Here is a 19,018-nt window from a genome sequence, read left to right as displayed (position 1 = left end):
CTTTCAGCCCCCAAAGAATAGTTTTAGAATCTTATAAAAACAAATAATAAATATTTAGTGCTCATTTGAGGTTGGTGCTGGTCTCTTCTCACAGGTAATTAATGACAGAACAAGAGGGAATGGCTTCAAGCTCCAACAGGGCAGATTTAGACTGAACATTAGGAAAGAATTTTTCACAGAAAGAGTGGTTGAGCATTGGAATAGACTGCCCAGGGAGGTGGTTGAGTCACCATCCCTGGATGTGTTTAAGAGACGTTTAGATGTGGTGTTGGGGGATATGGTGTAGGGGAGAGCTTTGTAGAGTAGGGTAGACGCTTGGACTCGATAATCCCAAGGGTCTCTTCCAACCTAGACAATTCTATGGTTCTATGATTCATTTCTAGAGTGCAGAAGTGCAGGGGAAGACTTTGCTCCGAGCCTGACACTGTGTTGAAATCTCTGAATGAATGTGGTTTCCCAGAGTTCACTGAAGAGCCAGGGCACTGCCTAAACTTAGCTAACGAAGACTTCAATTTGCTTACTTAACAAAATAAGCAAAATTTCATCAGTAGGGCTGCCTCATGGGCTGCACTCAGGAAAGTCTGAAAAGCTAGAAAACACCTCTATTAGCAAAATCTTCATATTTAAACCTCGAGTTTTGTGTCACTGCTTGGTGTCTGCTTCACATTTAGAAGGTGCTTTTTGGAGGGCTTGGAAATTGGGGTTGTGTACTAAGTTATTCCATTTTTTGCCCAGTTTTGAAAGCGTTGCTAAGACTTCAGGAGTTCATAGGCTTCTTTTTACCAGGATGATTTTCCCATGCAACAGAGGTGGATCCCTCGTGTTAAAGTGCCACAAGTCCCCTCAGTGTCTGGGTCCCCAGCAGATACAAGTCTCTTCCAACCCCAGCTGGAAAGTTTTAGCTCAGGCTACAGTAACTTGTGCTTTTATCTCTGGAGGTTCATCCTCCAGAGCCACAGCCATCCCACAAGGACCTCTCACATGCGTCAGCCTTCAGCAGTGACACCACCTTGAAAAACAAGCTGGATGAGTTTAGTCATGACATTCTGGTGGCCAGTAGTGGCATTAACTTCTCAAGCCCTCGGATTTTCAGGCTTTGGTTTATGGTTTTCAGTGTGACACGCTCCTGACTCAGCGAGCTCTGGGTGGAAGGAGAACGTGTTATAATTCCAGGCGATGGAATGCTGTTTTGAAGGGTATTGATATGATATCATGTAGCCTCTGGCAATTTCTCTCTTCTTCTTTTTTTTTTTTTTTTTCCAGTGGTGGAATTCACTCTGTTATTCATTTTCTGATTTTGATTTTCTTTGAACTTTTTCTGTTTGAAGAGATGAATGCTGGAGTACTGTATCTCATATAATAGCTCTTCTGTTGTGCCTGATTTCCATTCAATGGCATGCTATGGTGTTTTATATAGCGATGCGGTTGATCAAAGGCATTCTGTGTCATTGCTGGAGTCATTAGTGACTTCTCAGCATTGTACATCTGAACATTCAGATTGTGGCATACCTGTGAGCTTTTGTCTGAAGAAAGTATACGTATAATGAAACAGCCCTGTTTTCAGGCTCAAACTACGGTTTGCTGGAAGTGGTTGCTTGCTATTATACGAATGTCTTAATGGGAGAAAAACAACTCCAGTTTGTCTTTCTCTGAAAGTAAATCCCTTGAGCTCAGTGACCTAAAGTTTATGATTTTAACCCCTTAGTTATCATCTCCCCATACTGCATAAATGAACCTATTCTGTAAGGACCATGTAAGGACGTCTCCTTTGAATATGTTTGCTTTTCTCCCCAAGCGTGGAAGGACTTTTTTCCTCAAAGGAACATCCTGTTGTTTCTACAGAGCAACATTTCACCCTCCGAGGACTTCACACTCGAAGCGTCACACCCCAGAGTGTTGTTCTTTTAAACTGAGGAAGCCATAGGTTTGCTGAGATGTCTCTGAACGGGGGATTTCTCACTCCTGTATTTCCAGGCTTACATACGTGATGCTACAGTTACAGAGCAGTCAGCATTTCCTTTATAAAACCTTTTTTAGAAAGATGTGCAACTCAGCAAAAATATCTGTTCTAGACTGAAACTTGACATATAAATGGTATGCCTAGGAGCACTTCTTCTTTTCCTTGTAAAAATGTTTCAGTCTGTGTTTGATGAATATACTTATGGCCTTTGTCAACTGCAGCTTTTTGCCACATTCTTGAGCTGTGATTTCACAAACTAGATTCCCCTTCTGTCTGAGAGATACCTTTTTAACCACATCTTCCCCCTTTTTCTCTTCTTTCTGTTTCATATCCTCACATACTGTGCCTTCACTTCGCAGCTCCGCAGGGCGTAGGACTATACCTGTCCTGTAAAGAGATTATAGACAGGGGCTTCTTCATGCCTTTAAAAATGTACAAAGTACTAACAGTATGAGATTTTGGGGAAAAAAAATAATAAATGATTGCACTTACCCTGTAGAGACTTATTACATCTGAATGCTGTGAAAATTTTGCATGCTTGAAAGATGCTTCAGCCCGAGGACGCAGGGAATTTCTTTTGCGATGGGGTGTTCAGAGGAACCATGTGTTGCTGCAGTACTTGGCGTAGTCCTTGAGAACAGAGGTCTTGGGCTTTCAGGGTGTCCCTTGCCAATGTCCAGAGAGAAACATGGAAAAAAAAAAATAATGGGAATGGAAGAGGTGGGAAAATTGAGTTACAGGGACAGAGTAGGAACATGTGTGTAGAAGAGACAACCAAATCTTGCAAGCAGACCCAGGACCTGGGACTGTGTAGAAGTTTCTTCTGCCCTGAAGCTGTGAAACTTCAGGACTGCAAAACCAACGAGTCAAAAGCTCTGTGATGCTAATATTAAGGCTGTCTACTTATATTTTTTCAGTCCACTCCTGAGTGTATTTTGTGTGGTTTTTGTTTACATTTCTTGCGAACAGGATTTGGGAGAATTGGCTAACTCGAGCCATTTAGCACAAAGGTTTAAGAATTCTTAAACCCATGTTTTTGGGGTAAAACTTTCCCTGTGCTACCTATTGCGTGGTCATTTGTGTCTTCATCCAAAGCAGTTGCCAACAGCTATAGGCAGAATCAAAACTGTGAAGCAGCTGATCCGTTTGCCAAGACTTCGTGGCTCTTCCTATGTTCCACAGCAAAACTGTTTCAAGTTTCACGTCACATTCTCACCGCTCTGTCAAAATCCATTGGAAAAGATGGGCGTTCCTTCTTCTCTCCCATTTTGTATATCTGCGCCTCGCAATAAATGCATACGAGATCAACAGAAGTCACAGCACACCTCTGGGTAGGATTTGGCAGCTGCCATTATGTTCAAAATCTTTATTTTCTGCAAGCTAGTTCTGTGCAAGTCTCAATGAGATCATCTCATTGAACCCTTTGTCAAGGAAATACCTTGTTTTTCCTTCTTCCAGGGACATCCACTGACTCAGAGATGTCCCATGCCAGGAAACTGTTACTCTTGTCAATAATGAAAGGAGATGAAAACCGCAATTTCAGGGCCTGAGCTGTTTTCCAGTGCAATAAACTGAAAAGCCCCCAGTGACATCAAAGAACGTGAGGTGGGCCCTGAGGGTGGAATTGACCTCTACCTCTAAACGATGCACCAGTTACCTCCTTCCTCATGTCCTATTTGGAAAGTCTAAGTGGCATCTAAAAGGTTCACAGGCTGCAGAGTTGCAGCTTTAGGAGGCAGCAGTGACGTTGTAATCACGTTCGATCAATGACAGTCCCCAATCTGTTCTGCAATCTAAAAATATGCTCCTTGTTTTGTCCTTAAGGATATGAGGGAACCATGCTTCCCCCGGACACCGTTAACTAATTTATTCATAGGGAATGAGTGGTCCTGTGAATAAAGAATCGAAGAAGTCTGGCTTCCGGCAGATGGGTTGATATAAGCAGAGATTTCCTCTTGGTTGGAGGGGAAGAGAAGGGCTTTTATACGCAAAATCTGAGACCGCAAAGCCAAACTGCAGAGAGGGAAAAGTAGCGGCAGGGAGTTGTTGAAGGTGGGTTACGGTGTGGGGCTTCAGCTGGTCACCCCGATCACTGCTGGTATCAAGGTGGGGACCTGTAGGCTCTCTGTGCCATGCACCACCTATTTGACACTGTTGGGGTTTTTCACCTCTGTCACTTGTTCGATTCAATGCCACGGGGAAAAATGCTGTCAGGACACAGCTTAAGTTACTCCCGGTTCATTGCATTGGGTGATCAAGATTTACTTTCATAAACAGAGCCAGACTCACCTAGCGAGACTAACATGTCTCTGACTTGCTGCCCTTCACACGCATTCTTAAAGGTTCAAATGACATTTGATGAGATTTAAGCATGTGACAATATCATTGTAAATATGATTTTATTATTTATTGATCAGATTACAGCCACACCGCGGAGCCCCGGCTGTAGATGAGGCTCTGGTTGTGGATGCTGCACAAACACACAAGTCCTGCTCCAGTAGTTCTGAGCACAAACAATCTAAATACAGCAAAAGTCAAACAAAGATAACGTTCTTCACCTCCACCCCATGCGTTTTGGCAAGTAGCGTTGGTAGGCCGCCATCGTTCTAAACAACCCTGTGCTTTGTTTCTCAGACCGGACCATCCTGGTGGATACAGCTCTTCCCCCTCTGAGAGGCCTCTACATCCTGGGGACCCTCCAGTTCCCCAGCAACTCCAGCAACGTCCTGAGTGCAGCCTGCATCGTGGTGGTGGGCGGTACGCTGAAAGTGGGTAAGTGAGCAGCCCGTCGCATGGGTGCCTGGGGTTTATTTCTGCTCTTGGCAGACAGAGGAAGTGGGAAGAAAGACCGTGGAGCGCTACTGTAAACACGCCGGCCATTGTCACGCCACATAGCTGTCTGGGTATCTGCGACATGGACACCCAGGATCCAGGTTAAGCACAACGATCGTCCACCAGAGCTAATTACCTGTTCATTTAATAGCAATACATTACAAATACTGCTACCCTCACCCCACTGAAGTCGTTGGCAAAACTCCTGATGGCATCACGGCTGAGATTTTACCCGATATGTGTAAAAATCCTCCCTACTTCATGTGGGGCTCTTTTATGAGACGATAATCCCTCGGGTCAGGATTTACCGTAGTGTTCAGGTGGTGCCTGGTGTCCGTGGGCGTTAGTAAGGCACGTTCTAGGTGGCTCAGAAGTATTTAAAGACAACATAAACAGGGTCACGGAGAATCCCAGAGCGCCTGGAAATCTTGCTGTGGTGGGAAACTGGCACGGCTGGATTCAGCACATTTGTTCCTCTCATCCCTCTGTACAGATGAGCACCAGGACTTCAAGGAGGTACCACCTTGCCCCTACTTCTAGTGGCTTCAGAGTCCCCAATGTCACTGGGGCTGTTCCACATTATTTGCAACGGACACGATCGATGTTTTTCCACACAGAAGTAATTACTCACATAATTCCTTTTAAGTATCGAGGTTTCTAAAGCCAGGCATTGTATTTACTTACAGGAATCCTTAGGATGCTGGGATCACATTGTTGATCACCGCTTGACCTTTCCCAAGATTGGTTTCATGAACTTTAAAAAGAGAATTTGTTTGTGTAATCACCTCCTGAGGAAGTCTGCTCCAATATTTGTTTGTTGTTAATCTCAAGGGACTGTTTAGTTAATACAGTACCGGCCAAAAGAGTTATTTCACTGCCTTGTGTTTTTCTTTGGAAAAAAGGGGTTCGAAAGCCTAATCTGGGAGGTTAATATATATATATATATATATACTTAAAAGGGTCTCAATCATTTCTTACTTACAATCTTTTGTTGTTTAAATATGGTTCCATATTGGTTTTAAGAAAAAGCATGTGTTCATTGCTAAAAACACTTATTAAAAAACATTGAGGCACTTCTTTGCTGCACAAACTCCCCTCCAGCACATCTGTGAGTAGTAATGATATTAAAAGCCAAACAGGTATTTGCAGCTGTTGAATCGTAGTCCAGAGTCTTCTGGAGAGGTATCTGTGCTCTAATTTCAGCTGTGAGATGATAGGCGGGTAGAGACTCTGCAAGTTTCCCACATCTTATACTGGCTTCTATGCTTGCTTTTTCTTTTCCCTTCCTCTTTCTCTTCCCATGTGTTCGAGGCCTAAAGGTAACTTCTTGGAGCCCATCTGTCCAATCCTGACTGTTCCATGCCTGAAGGAAGGTTTTGAAGCCCATCTGTCCAATTCCACCACACCCTAAAGAAATCCTGACACAAAATAGATAATGAGACAGTTTAGTAAACAGATTTAATAGATGTGGACATCAGCATTCAGCGTTGCCCGAGCAGGATCTGAGGTTAACGTCACGTGAGCCAAATCCCCAGGTCCTCCCCGTTGTGTAACTTCTCCATGCCCTGTTTTCAGCATTGCAATCTTTGGTGATGTGCCGTGGCTTCTAATTCAGTGGCCTGGGCCAAAGACTTCCTGGTAGAGGCTGAGTATTTTGTTCACTTAAACTGCTAGAGAACAATTATAAGTTCTACAAACAAATCTTGAACTTTGGTGCCCTTCAGAACACCTGGCATCCTGTCTGTGGGGAATAAAAAAGTCAGATGGTTGAAACAAGACTAAAAGTACATAGGAACTGAGTGATGATCAGACATATATAACAAAGGGGAAAAAAATAGTGTAAATTTGGAGTTTATGAAACATCCACCAGAACCTTATTAATTTTATCAAAGCAATAATTTGCAGGGAAACTGGGATGAGAAAACACAGTGAGGGAGATCAGGATTCTTGGGGCACATTTGTTCCTGGAGGGTTTGTCATCACTTTCCTCGACAATCTATGATCACAATCCAGTGTAAATTTTGATCAACAGAATCACTGGGAGATGTGAGGTGACTGAAACTCTGCAAAGGGCTTCAAGAACTCTGTCAGAGCCCTCGGACAAGCCAGAAATGAAATGTGTGGATCTACACCCACAGTAATTTCTCCGGATGTTCCTTGTCCTTCAGTGTTGTTGGACCCAGGACGACTTTCTGATTACTTCTTCTCTAGCAGTCCTAGCTCCCAGACACGGAGCTTCTCTCTTTCATGTAGACTTTCAAACTCTATTCTTTGATGGTGATATTTGCAATAGCATTTTAGAAACACCATTTATTTCTCCCTCCCTGTGTTGCAATGCTGTAAAATGATTAGCTATTTTCCCAGTTTGTAGAAGGACAGTTTGAGTTTCAGAGAATGATGTGATTTGCTAAATACCATCAGCACACCTGTGTCAGAATAAGAAAAGAAATATTGAGCTCAACATCTCAGAGGTTGGGTTTTGTTTTTTTTTTTTGATTCTTTGCTAGGATGGTTCCATTCATTTTAACTCGTAAGTCAGCATTAAAGATATGTGCAGAAAGCACCCTGTTCCACTGCTGAACAAAGCCCTCAGCTCCTGATAAGGCTGCAGAAAGTGCTGAAGTTCATTTTGAACAAATTGATCCATTGGACTCATCCTGAACTGCACTGTACTCAGCTGCTCTTTGCTGGAAGGCTTTTTTTTTTTTTTGCTTTTTATAGTAGAACTCACTAAGTAATTATCCAGATAGAATTTCTCTTTTTAGTCTCTACTTGTCACATTCTTTTTTTTTTTTTTTTGCATATCTCGTGATGGCTTCTTGTCAGTCATGTCACTCATTTGAGGCAAGAAGCCTAGGGTCATCATTAGCTCATGGCTTGATTGTCTGGAGATGAAACCCCAGACATTTCAGATGTCTTTTATCTTGCTTGTGGTAAGAGAGCTCTAATATGTTCACTCCCCTCCTTTTCAATACAAGTAAGAACCCCCATATCGACTTCCCAAAGGGTAAATCACCGTACTTCATGAAACAGCCACGTGTTAGTGACAATTAATGCTCAGCTTTATAGCGACAATTAGGACACAAGTGAGTTTCACCGATTGATTCTTCTTTTCCAGCTTCTCCAGTTCCTCTATTGTGGGCGTCCCCTCTTCTTTAGCTGTGAGCTGAGTCCCATCTTGCAGTCACGTAGCACCCCTGCACAGCTATTCAACTTGTGTGAAGATGGAATGCTGTGGATGTATTGAGAGCAATTTTTCATCCCCCATCTCAGAAAAAGTGGTTTGAAAAGTTCTTTGCACCATCTGCCTCCCCTTCAATTCATCTCTCCGCCTCCGTCTGTTTGGTCTTTACCCTTCCCAAGCCTCTTGGTTTCTTCTAACTGACAGTATCATCTAGGGAAGGGATTTGGTTCACATATTTAAGACACCCAAATTTAGGCATTACAAGTGGACATCAGCATGTGAGCTGGCTCTTTCGGTAGAGATGTATCCAATCCAGTCAGTGGAGCCACGGCAGTCAGTGGGACTGGCCAATACAGGTATCTAGAGCAAGTTACAGTCTACGCTGTATTGTCTGATCATTGTTAGCTCAAACAGCCAGAGAACATGGAAACATCTGCATTGAGAAACCTAAATGTAAGTTTATGAATCTCCCTGGAAACATGGTTCAGTTGCATAACTATAAGGACTTCGTGTGACTTTGGGCACCCTCAGGTGTCCCATCTGGCCTCCAGCTTCTCCCTAAAAAGCCATTGTTCTGTCACCGATCGCTGTCTGTTATCTGCCAACCTCACATAGTGGATTAGGAGGGTGCTGGGACTCTCAGGCAGCATTAGACGCCAGTATTTAGGCAGCTGAATCCTATCCTACGTGTCTCACTTATTCCTTGGACATTCACCTCTCGCTTCTGGCTGCTGATTCCTACTCCACAGCTGTCTCTCTCTCATCTCTTCTGTTTATTTGGCATCACCATCTGTAAGAGGCAACCCATGCCATGGCTCCTTGTTTACAGGCTGCTTTTACAGCCTTCTTTGCAGAGAGCACTCTGAACACCTGAAGGAACAGCTCGGGAGGAGGACCAACAATAGATGACTGTCCAGCTCTGCCCATGAATAAAAACTCCTCAGATTTTCTGGTGACAATATACGAGTTTTCAAAATAGCTGGGCAGGCAGAGTCCGAGAAGTTTTGGATTCAGGAAATGCAGAGCTGATGTTGGAGGTGGTCACAAGACACTCAGCAAAGTCTATTTGCCAATGGAAGGGAGGGGATCTTATCTCAGACCTTTCCTTGCTCTCATACACAACAGCTGTTGCAGAGTGTTATGCTGTAAAGAAAGGAAAGGCTCAAAGGGAGGAAACACCCACTATTCTAGGAAAGAACTGAATGGGTTTTGCTTTGGAAAAAGAAAAAGAAATACACAACAAAAAACTGTCAGGAAGAACATCTGGAATAAAACTGAAATATGAAAACAATGGAAAATGCTTTTGAAACTCAACAGTAAACTTGATCCAGGCTGCAGTCCCGAATAAGTGAAAATCTGGGTAGAAAAAACCACATCTCTCTCTCTGTTCTTCCTTTTTTGTTTTCTGTTTTTGCATAGTAGGGTTTTATCCTCTCCAGAGGGTAGACCTGATGGAGGATTATGAATCAGCTGTACCACCGAGCTAACAGTTCTGTGTGGCAATCCAGGCATCTGGACCTCACAGTTCTTCAGGAAAATATATAATCAGTGGTGACTTTATTAGCAGCATAGGTTGTTTTTTTATATAGGATTGCCATATATGGGTTTTTTTTTTGCACCACGTATGCATGCATTGTGGTTCCAGCACTCCCTGGAGGAACATCAGCTTTAGATACCCCTTGTAGAAGGTCAGACATCGCCAATGAGGCCATTTGATGTGACATCTACCATCAGACAGACAGTGAAGGCACAAACTGACTGTGCAGTGCCTCTGCAGAGAGTCCAACTCGTTGGAAGTTGGACAGTCGCTGCCTACATGCCAACAGATTGACCTGTGTCTGCACTGAAGAAATACCTGAAACATCCAGAGTGGACAAACCGCTGCTTACGAGCACTGCTCGGGCTCACAGATACGTGCCAAATCCCGACAGATGAGCGAACCCTTCAAATTCCACACAAACTTTGCAGCTGGACGAAGACGTGTTTGAGGAAGCCCTGGCTATTTTCTGTGTGTGCTGTCTTTAGTCCCTCCTGACCTTCTCTGCGCATCTCACCAGACGTTTCTGCCAGTTTCTGGTTGCAACTACCTTTTTTTCTGGTTCTCAGCCAGCAGAGCCTTACAATCTCACCTTATGACCCGCCAGCTTGCTCATCAAATTGCTCAGCCTTCCAGTTGTAGTAGGAGTATGAAGCGGGATCCATTTCTGCGCGCCTCCTGCAGGATGGGTAATTTGACAGTTTGCTGTGATCCCATGTAGGACTTGTTCACCACAATAAAGTGGGGCAAGTAACCTGAAGTTTTGACATCCAGAGTTCAAAGATGGGCACTTAAAGCCCAGATCATTCACGGACGTGTTGCAGAATGATTCCAGTGTTTACGGCAACTTGGCAGTTTTAACAAAACTACTTATTACAAGAGCTGTGATTTTATATGCCAGTTACTTCGTAAGGTGATCAAACTTATCCAGCCCCAGTGACTCGTGTGCATTAACTATTTTGGATTTCCCTATGAAGCCGCCGTTTCCATATCTTCATTTTCATGAGCCCTTCTGTGGGGCTGTATTTAGACTAATGCAAAGTGCTGATCTCAGACCTTGCTCAGCTTTTCCCTTTTTTTTTTTTTTCTTTTTTTCTCCATCCATTCACAAAGCATTAGGTTTCAAGATTTGTGGCCTTATATTCTGAACATTCTTTGCTTTCTTTTCAAAATTCTTCACTTCCAAATTATTGCTGACTCTGCCGGCCCATCTCTTAAATTTCTTTTTCCCATTTGTGTCAGCTTATCTGCTTTTTTTCAGTATCTTCACATTACTTTGGGCCGTTGATAAAACGTTGCGCATCACAGGGCTTGCAAGGGCAGCCCTGGTTGAGTCAATGCCCCTGTTCTCATCAGTCAGCCTGTAAATTAATGTGTGCCATGTTCATGTCGTACCAGTGTAGTTTGTTAATCAGAAAGTTTTGTGCTACTAAGTCAAGTGCCTTGGAGAAGCCAATTATATGATATCAAAGCTATTATCTTTATCAACTAAACCTGTAAACTCATTAGAAGATGATAACAAGGAAGTTTCACAGGACCTTTTTTCTACAAAACCAGGTTGATTGGCATTAATTACATCACCCACCTTTAATGATTTATTAATTGTGTTCAGAGTTGGACATTCCATTTTTATTTATTTTTCCCCTAGAATCAGTGTCAAGTTGACAGGCCTGTAATTACCTGGGGCTCTTACTTTTATCTTTGTTTGAAATATTGGCACAATATCAGCTTTCTTCAAGTGCTCTGAGACATCACGAGTGATCCCCAAACTTACTGAAAAGTCCGCCTTAATAGTCTAATGAGTGTCTGGGCCAACTCTTACATAGCACTTGCATTCAAGTTACGGAAATCCATTAATTTAAAACCATGGAACTATTAATGGAAATAAGCAAGTGTTAAGATTATTTTTGTTCTAAATACACTTAAAACAAGTCTAATTTTACTACTCGTAGATATCTCCTGTGCTCTTTTTTTGTGTCATATACCATTTACAGTTTCCTGCCACTGAAACATTTCTGTGAACATTATCTTCCCATTTTTTCTTTTCTTTTCTAAGGATTTAATATAGTGATGAGATATTATGAATAAATTTGTTAGAACTTCTTTGTTTCTCATTCTTGGTTTGTGTGTTTGTTTTTTCTTTAACAAGGGTAACATTCCTTAACCTATTGTTACACTTTTTAGGATTAAAAATCACAAATTTTAGCTAAATGTAGTTGTAATTCTTTTAAAGAAGTGATAACTTCCAGTTCAATCCTTTAGAATCTACATTTCCAAGCATTTGTCTGTTATTGTTAAGCCCGGAAGCCTACATAAAAATGGTTTGAAAATTGAGCTGAGAATTGGATATGTCAAATAGCTGTTTTTAACTGACTTAAGTAGTAGAAAGAGTGAATGCTTTGTAACCAGCAGTAAAATAATACCACCAACAGTAATTCATAATGATAATTAATAATAATCCCCCACTTTAAGGGGACATCATCATGATTGGTAATTGTGAATAACACTGTGAGGTCAACATAAAGGTCTCCCAATATTTTTGCTGAGTCGTTCTTTTGTCTTCGGTGTAGCTAATAACTTTGTCCCAGAGGGCAAGGTTGACCTGAGGATTGGGAAAGGTATGTTCAGGCTGAGTATTTTAAATCACAGTTTGCTGTGAGGGTGAAGAAGGAAAACAATCACTGTGTACAAAAATAGACACAAAGGTCTACACAACTCTTCTGCTGCTCCAGGTGGATATTTGTTTAACCCGGTGCATCAGCGATGAAAGCACTTATCACTACTTTTGCTTTCTGAAAGTAGCGTTTGGTTACAGCCCACTGGTGGGTTTTCTTCTGTTCAGACCACAGTTATGGGAGTTTAAACAAGAAAGTCAAAGATGGTTTGGATGGACGATGGACACTGTAAGACTGAACCTGCTCCATGTCCCCAGAGAAGATAAGAAGAGCTCACTGGTGTGAGATATATTAGATGGGGAGCATGCAAGTCTTGTACTGTTTGTCTTTTACCCATTTAAAAGCTGTATAGAGAATTTAAATATCTACAGATATCAGTCAGACACTGGTGGGGAGCAACGAATTTTTTTATTGATTTCACTTAATTAAAAAAATGCTCTTAAAGAGGAATGTTTCTTTAGGATACAAAATTGACTCTCTTTTCCAAACTAGTAATTTTTAAATATTAAAAGAACATGACAGGCCAGCTAATTTTGTACAGATATGTATATATTTTTTAGTTCTACATCTGCTGCAGTTTTCTGTTGCATAATTGATTTAATCTCTAATTTTAAAGGAACGCTGAACTCTTTTACTGGACTCCGCATACATTTCTCCAGGGCAAAAACTGTCCTACTTTTTCCTCCTCAGTATCTGTTTAGTGCTGGGCCATTTTCTTCTGAAACTGTAAACTACCCTGGGTGAAATAAATGAAGTCACAGTTGGAATACAGTTTACTGTACAGACTTATCACCACAAGATAAGAGTGACATCGTGCACACCAAAACTTCTTGGGCATTTTCTTTTCCCCTGCTCTTTTCCTTCAGTCTTTCCATTGGTCTGAAAGACCATTTCACCCATCCTGGCTGCAGAACTCGTGATTACCTGGGAACTGGGGTAATTGTAAAGGAGAAGAAAGGCAAAAATAGGCTGAGGAGAGAAATGCTAGTTCAGCCATTTAGACCTTTAAATGCGGACTCACACACCTCAGTTCCCCCCTCCGCCAGTTTCAGCATTTCAAAATCATTGATACCTCTGTGGTGGGTTTTTGCTGTTTTGTCTCTGTTGCAGGTTCTTCTCAACATCCCCTAAAAAGGGATTTAAAGCTGCTGTTCCTTCTTCGGGCATCTGAAGGGATTCCCTGTGATCGTCTGGAGGAAATACATGTCCACCCAGGGAGTATTGGTATGAAACATGAGTTCACTTTTTCACAGGAAACCAATCTTAGACAGTAACCAAATCTACTGCTGTTGAGCCTGTTACTGTGCCATACAGGAAAACACCCAACAAAGGTACACACGTTTTTTGAGCGAAAATTTTTAACTTTCACCAAGTCGGTTCCTGAATTTTCTGTGGAGATTTTGTTTTGGCAAAATTTGACAGAAGTGATCAACCAGGCGTCCAATCCTGAGGTCCTTATATGAGAAACTGGAGAGGACTTAAAAGGACTTACACACACGTACAAGGGTTTGGTCTTGGTTCTCGGTTTGAGATTTTAAAAGGTAGTTGTCAAAGTTAAAGGTATTAAAACTAAGATGACCTCGTTGAGTGGAGAGTTTGGTCTCAGTTCCTTTTGGTCTCTCTTAGGATGAAATAAATTGTCCTCAAGTTTCCATGCTAGGATGATAAGCTTAAACTCACATCACTATTTTTAAATGCCTAATTTGAGTGAGATGAATTACATCCAAGAACTACTGGATGGATCCAAATATACACATTTAAGTATTTCCAAACATTTAGACTCACAGAAAGACTGACAAAAGGAGGTTTATGTTAACTTTTACATCTACTCATATAATTATGATTAAAGAAATAAGTTAACTTTTCTGTTTTCCATGTCTTAAACCAAGTTTTTAAACAATACTTGAGAATTGCAAGACTTTGTTCATTGATGAACTTTTATAAAGATATCAGAAATTCAAACTGTTATCAAGAGAAATTGCCTCGATCAAGTTTTGTGAAATATTGAGGAAATCAAGAGAAAAAACAAATGAACAAAGCAAACAAAGCCCTCCACTTTGTTTCTGATAGTGACACTGATAAAAAATTGCATGCATTCATCGAGCAGTTTTACAAACTTCTAGCAGACAGCTAAGTTCAGAAGGCAAGACAGAAACCTAATTGATTCTGGATTCTAAGGAGGGGGTTAAGTCTAAATTACTTAGGAGTTGAAGCATAACAGTAGCTAGCAATTTGACTTCCTAGGATTTTAGGGGCTTGAAGAGAAGATAGATGCACACTATCATAGATCAAATGAGACTTCACAACTGCTCATGCTATCCTCTTAAACCATAGCAAATGGAAGATCATAGAAGTCCTTTTGAGTGTCTGTCTCGGTGGGATGATCAGGGTTGCATTACCAATGCGTGCTGCAGTCTCCTTTTGGACTATAGCAACTCAGTAAGTCATGGAAAAAGTTGTCCATGGAGGAGATTGGCCCAAGCAGTAAAAGGTCACCACTTGAAACGCAACTCCTCTGAAGCAAGGTGTCGCTATTAGAGAGGCAGAACAAATGTTGAACCGACTCAAACTGAAAGATCTCAGATGAAGTCAGCAAACTGAAACAAAATATTTCAATGCAGGAAATTGGAAATTTTTCACGCCTCAAATGTAATCTTCTTGGAACACGTCACCTATATGAAAATTTTCAGTATTTTGGCTTTTTGCCCTGGTTCTGGATCCCCTTTCCAGAAATAAATAGTTAATTTTTCACAGAACAGATGTATAAATAATAACTGAGTAATTTTTTGTATCTTTCTTTCCTGGATTTTTTATTTATTTTTTTAACTTAGGTAGACTTCTTTTTAAGGTAGATAGTTTTGTCTACAATTCCAATTTGAGTTAAAGATACTTCTATGGTGCAATTCCCTTTCTTGCGTTTGCATGTAATAGTGATTTTACTTTATTAGTGATTTATTTCTGATTCACTTTGTATTTCCAGTGGAGGCCATGTGTTATTCTTACAACTTTTATAAAATATAGAAACAGGTTTTAGTAAATATAAAGATTTCTATGTATTTGGTTATTGGTTCAGTTCTTCTCAAGTCTCTCTTTCCCCTAACTTTTGATCTCTTTCTTCTGTTTTTTCCAGGGGTTTACGGAAAGGTACAAATTTATAGCGCTTATCCTAAGACGTCTTGGACACATCTGGGAACTAACGTTGCTCCTGGCAATGAAAGGTGGTATTTTGCCCAAATATGCCTTCAAATATTAAGTTTGGGCTCCCGTTCCTATGACTTCTATTAATGTTCCTGTGACTTGTATTACTCTCTTCCTTTGTGATAGGCTCTGTTTAAAATATATCTAGGCAGAAGAACAACTCTGTTACATCTTGCAAGAAAATGACACGATTTTTAGATTAATTTTAATCATAAAGAAAAATGAAACTGAGATTTTCTCCTTTCGTTCTGTCCTTCCTTCTTTGCTTGCTTCTGTTCTTTCGTCCTTCTTCCTTCCCTTCCTTCGTCTCTCCCTCTGCCTTTTTCTTTCCTTTTAGAAGGGATATACTAAAAAATGGCTAATATCTTGGTGAATAGGATGTTCGTTTTGGTTTCAGACACCTACATTAGAGTCTCATCTCTGAATTAAGCAAAACTTGGTTATGAACGACGTTCTTTAACATCTTAGATCTTTATGAAGTGTTTTTTGGAGTATAGCCTGTATAGTCTGAAGAGTAAAGTTTCTGTCTGGGATGTGAGCCTTCCAAGGTTTTTCACAACCTTGGCAAAAATAGCTTTGCAGTCCTACCTTCTCTCTCCCCTGTTGCTGCCCATCCATAAGCTTTTACAGCCCCCGCAGCTGACTCATCTTCAGCATCGCATACCATGAAGTTAGTCTGAAGGTTTAGCCAAAACTACCCAGGAAAGTGGTGTTGGCGCTGATGCTTATTAAGGGAATAGGTGTCTTTGACCTGAAGTTCAAACCTTTCACCTAAACCGGATGTCCCCTGGAAGTGCAGTGACCATGAGTCAGTGTGGGGTGGGCACCTACTGGCTCTCTCTGGAGCTCTCATTCTTGACTCTGTCTTGCACAACATTTTCATTGCCTTTTGCTGTAATTCTTCCAAGTGTTTCATTTTAGATCAAAAGACACATATTCAAAGAAAAATTTTTATCAGTCAGACCTAACAAAAGCTCACTAGAAGAGTTCCCATCTGGGTAGAGGTGGAATATCAGCATTTAGGGAAGGAATCATTGGGAAACTCATCATAGAGTTGGGCAATAGAAGCACAAAGACCTCACAAGTAGGATTCATCTGTTGATAGCTCTCACACCGTTCGGTGTCTAATGTAGATTAATTGTTTAGGATTACTGTATAGTCAGTGGAGAGACTTCCAGATGCTGATTCAAACCATGTGACATTAGAATCACCCTTGGGAAATTCTTCTCTTTCCCTAATAAGGATGGGAGTTCAGAGTAAGCAGATTCCTGACTGAAGCATGACAGTTAAACACTTGGATGAAATGGATCCAGGCGAGTACTGGTGTGCTGCCCAGATGTTTTATATGAAATATGACGAGGTGCTAAGATGCAAGTATTTGGAATTCATTCTTCCACCCTAAATATGACACAAACAGTTGTTTCCAGTGTTAAAAGAAAGACAAAGAAAAAAACCCAAAACTATTTATCATGAAAACTTTACTAATAGCCAGCTAAGGGTTAACATATTTAGATACAGGAAACAGGCAAGCCAGTGCTAGAATACGAAAGCTGAAGGAAGTGGCCTTTTTGTTGGCTGAGAGAAGCTGCTGTATATATTTTCCAGCATGAATCAGCACATGAGTTAGGGAAGGACCTATGTTTTCGAAAAGAAGGAGAGAAAAAAAAGTACTTATTTGCTTGCAGTGAAAACCTAAATTAGTATTTCAATGGATTAGCATCTTACAAAATGGTAGACTTCTCTACTGAATGTTCACAGGTGCTGAAAATTGGAAGTACTCATCTTGAGCCTACTCATCTTTGAAAAAAACTGAGATGCGACACTAGGAAAACTTGGCAACACAGCTTGCTAGTTACAACTTTTTAGGACTTCCCTTTCTCTCTGCACTTTGGTTATTTTTAAGTGCATGATGAGGCATTCTCTGAATTCATTCGGTGGTCTATTTTCTCAACAATTACCTGAGGAGTATAGATGATCACCTGACCAGCACCAGTCACCCTGTAATAGGACCCTTTGGGTGTTTATCAAATATCTACAAACATTGATCATCATCAATTTTGCTTTCACTAGATGTTTTTATCATCTGTATGTGAAGCTAAAAAAAAACCCTGAACTAAAAATATAACTTTGAAAGCAAAGGGGCATCTTCAGTTCAAGATTAAAACAGATAAATGTCGGGATCTGTGTGAAATGTTGAAAAAGGTGTTTAAATTCCCATGCAAGTCAGTGGAGTTGTAGTTGCTGGAGCCTAGAGGGCTATTCCACTGCCAAGGTCAGGATTCAAGTATATAAACACAGGTTTTGGTCTTATCTGGGGTGCCTTTGGGTTCATCTGAGATGCCTTTGAATCCTCTCCATGGCTTCCACCTGTGTCTCCATGAATGTTGCATGAACAAGTCCTATCATATCTACCAGCTGATGCTTTAGGTATCCTGGAAGACCTCAGATAGCAACAGGTCCTCTTGCTCAGGCAATCAAATCCTGTCCCGTGTTCCAAATCCAGAGAGAGCTGAATTGCCCTCCACACACTACTGGCAGTACTGATCAACTGTAGTGGAAGCTTAAATGCCAAGTGCAAACACATACCCCTACACATAGACACCTACATTTCGGTGTTTAAGCCAAAGTTGACTTTCAGCCCTGTAGGATATTCCCGGCACCAAAAATGGTCTGACACATCTTTGATAGGTGACTTACTTGAGCCCTGTAACTCTCTGCTGGAACTGTATCCCTTGTTAATCAATGGTATAATAAAAGTTTCAAGATGAAATTCCTCCCACATATTTTAGACATCTGTTTTTGCAGAAAGCCCTAAAGGGGCTTTTCCTAGAGCTTAGCCTGTGGATTCTTTCCGAGATCTGCCTAGGCAAAACTGTTGTTCATTTTTTAGGAAACCTGTGGGCATAACTCTCATAAATATAACGACATTAACTTAATATCTTGGCGTGACAGGATTTTTGTGGAAGATGAAGTGGATTGGAATCATGGTGGGGGTATTGTGATCAGCTCTTCCTCCTACGAAGCCCACCAAGCTGAAGTAGTTACACTCAAAGAGGTCAATGGTCATAGCATAAGAACTCATGAACGCCTTCTGCACAGGCATATCGGTAAGGAATATGTCTTTCCATTGGAGAGGATTTTCTTCTGAAGAATTGGCGTTCCATTTCAGATCTCACCAAGATCAATTCTACTTCGCTGAGCTATCTTCAGTTCTTTTTCCATATGCTTTTTTCTTACTGTTTTCATATTGAAAATGCAACGTTCAAAATTGCACAGAATAGCTGCTTCTAACACGGATTTCGGGGAACAGAATTAATTCAGTGCTGAACACTTTTGGAAAACTTCCTGGTATTTCACATTTTTTAAATAGAACTGGTTAACAGAGAGAGAAAGTAACTGGAATTTTAAAGGAAAAAACGAAATGCAGGTTTTTTTAGGCCATTTCCACAATTTCTGCGGTTTTCCAAAACCTGAAAAATTTAAAAAAATCCTTTTGTTCAAATTGCAAAATAATTAGACTCATGGAGTTGCAAGTGCAAAATTTTATCAACTCCATGGCATGAAACTGATGTATTTGTATGTAAATAAACATAAAATCTGTATATAGCTCTATATCCTGTGTAGATTACATG

The 19,018-nt window shown here is 41.0% G+C and overlaps 1 protein-coding gene across 1 annotated transcript in view; it reads left to right on the top strand.

The window, feature by feature from the left end:
• The window catches only part of PKHD1 (PKHD1 ciliary IPT domain containing fibrocystin/polyductin), a gene marked incomplete at both ends in the record, with an annotated part of 274,861 nt that overhangs the window by 168,161 nt on the left and 87,682 nt on the right, over nucleotides 1–19,018 (top strand). Inside the window, 4 exons of the mRNA XM_082481732.1 lie at nucleotides 4,595–4,732; nucleotides 13,299–13,412; nucleotides 15,319–15,406; nucleotides 18,339–18,493. Of these exons, the coding sequence (XP_082337858.1) occupies nucleotides 4,595–4,732; nucleotides 13,299–13,412; nucleotides 15,319–15,406; nucleotides 18,339–18,493 (495 nt within the window). The remainder of the gene's footprint in view (nucleotides 1–4,594; nucleotides 4,733–13,298; nucleotides 13,413–15,318; nucleotides 15,407–18,338; nucleotides 18,494–19,018) is intronic.

The sequence above is a fragment of the Vanellus vanellus genome (genome assembly GCF_965231255.1).
Source record: "Vanellus vanellus genome assembly, chromosome: 3".
NCBI lineage: Eukaryota > Metazoa > Chordata > Aves > Charadriiformes > Charadriidae > Vanellus > Vanellus vanellus.
The sequence above is the reverse complement of the archived record's forward strand: the minus strand, read 5'-3'. Positions and strand labels throughout refer to the sequence as shown.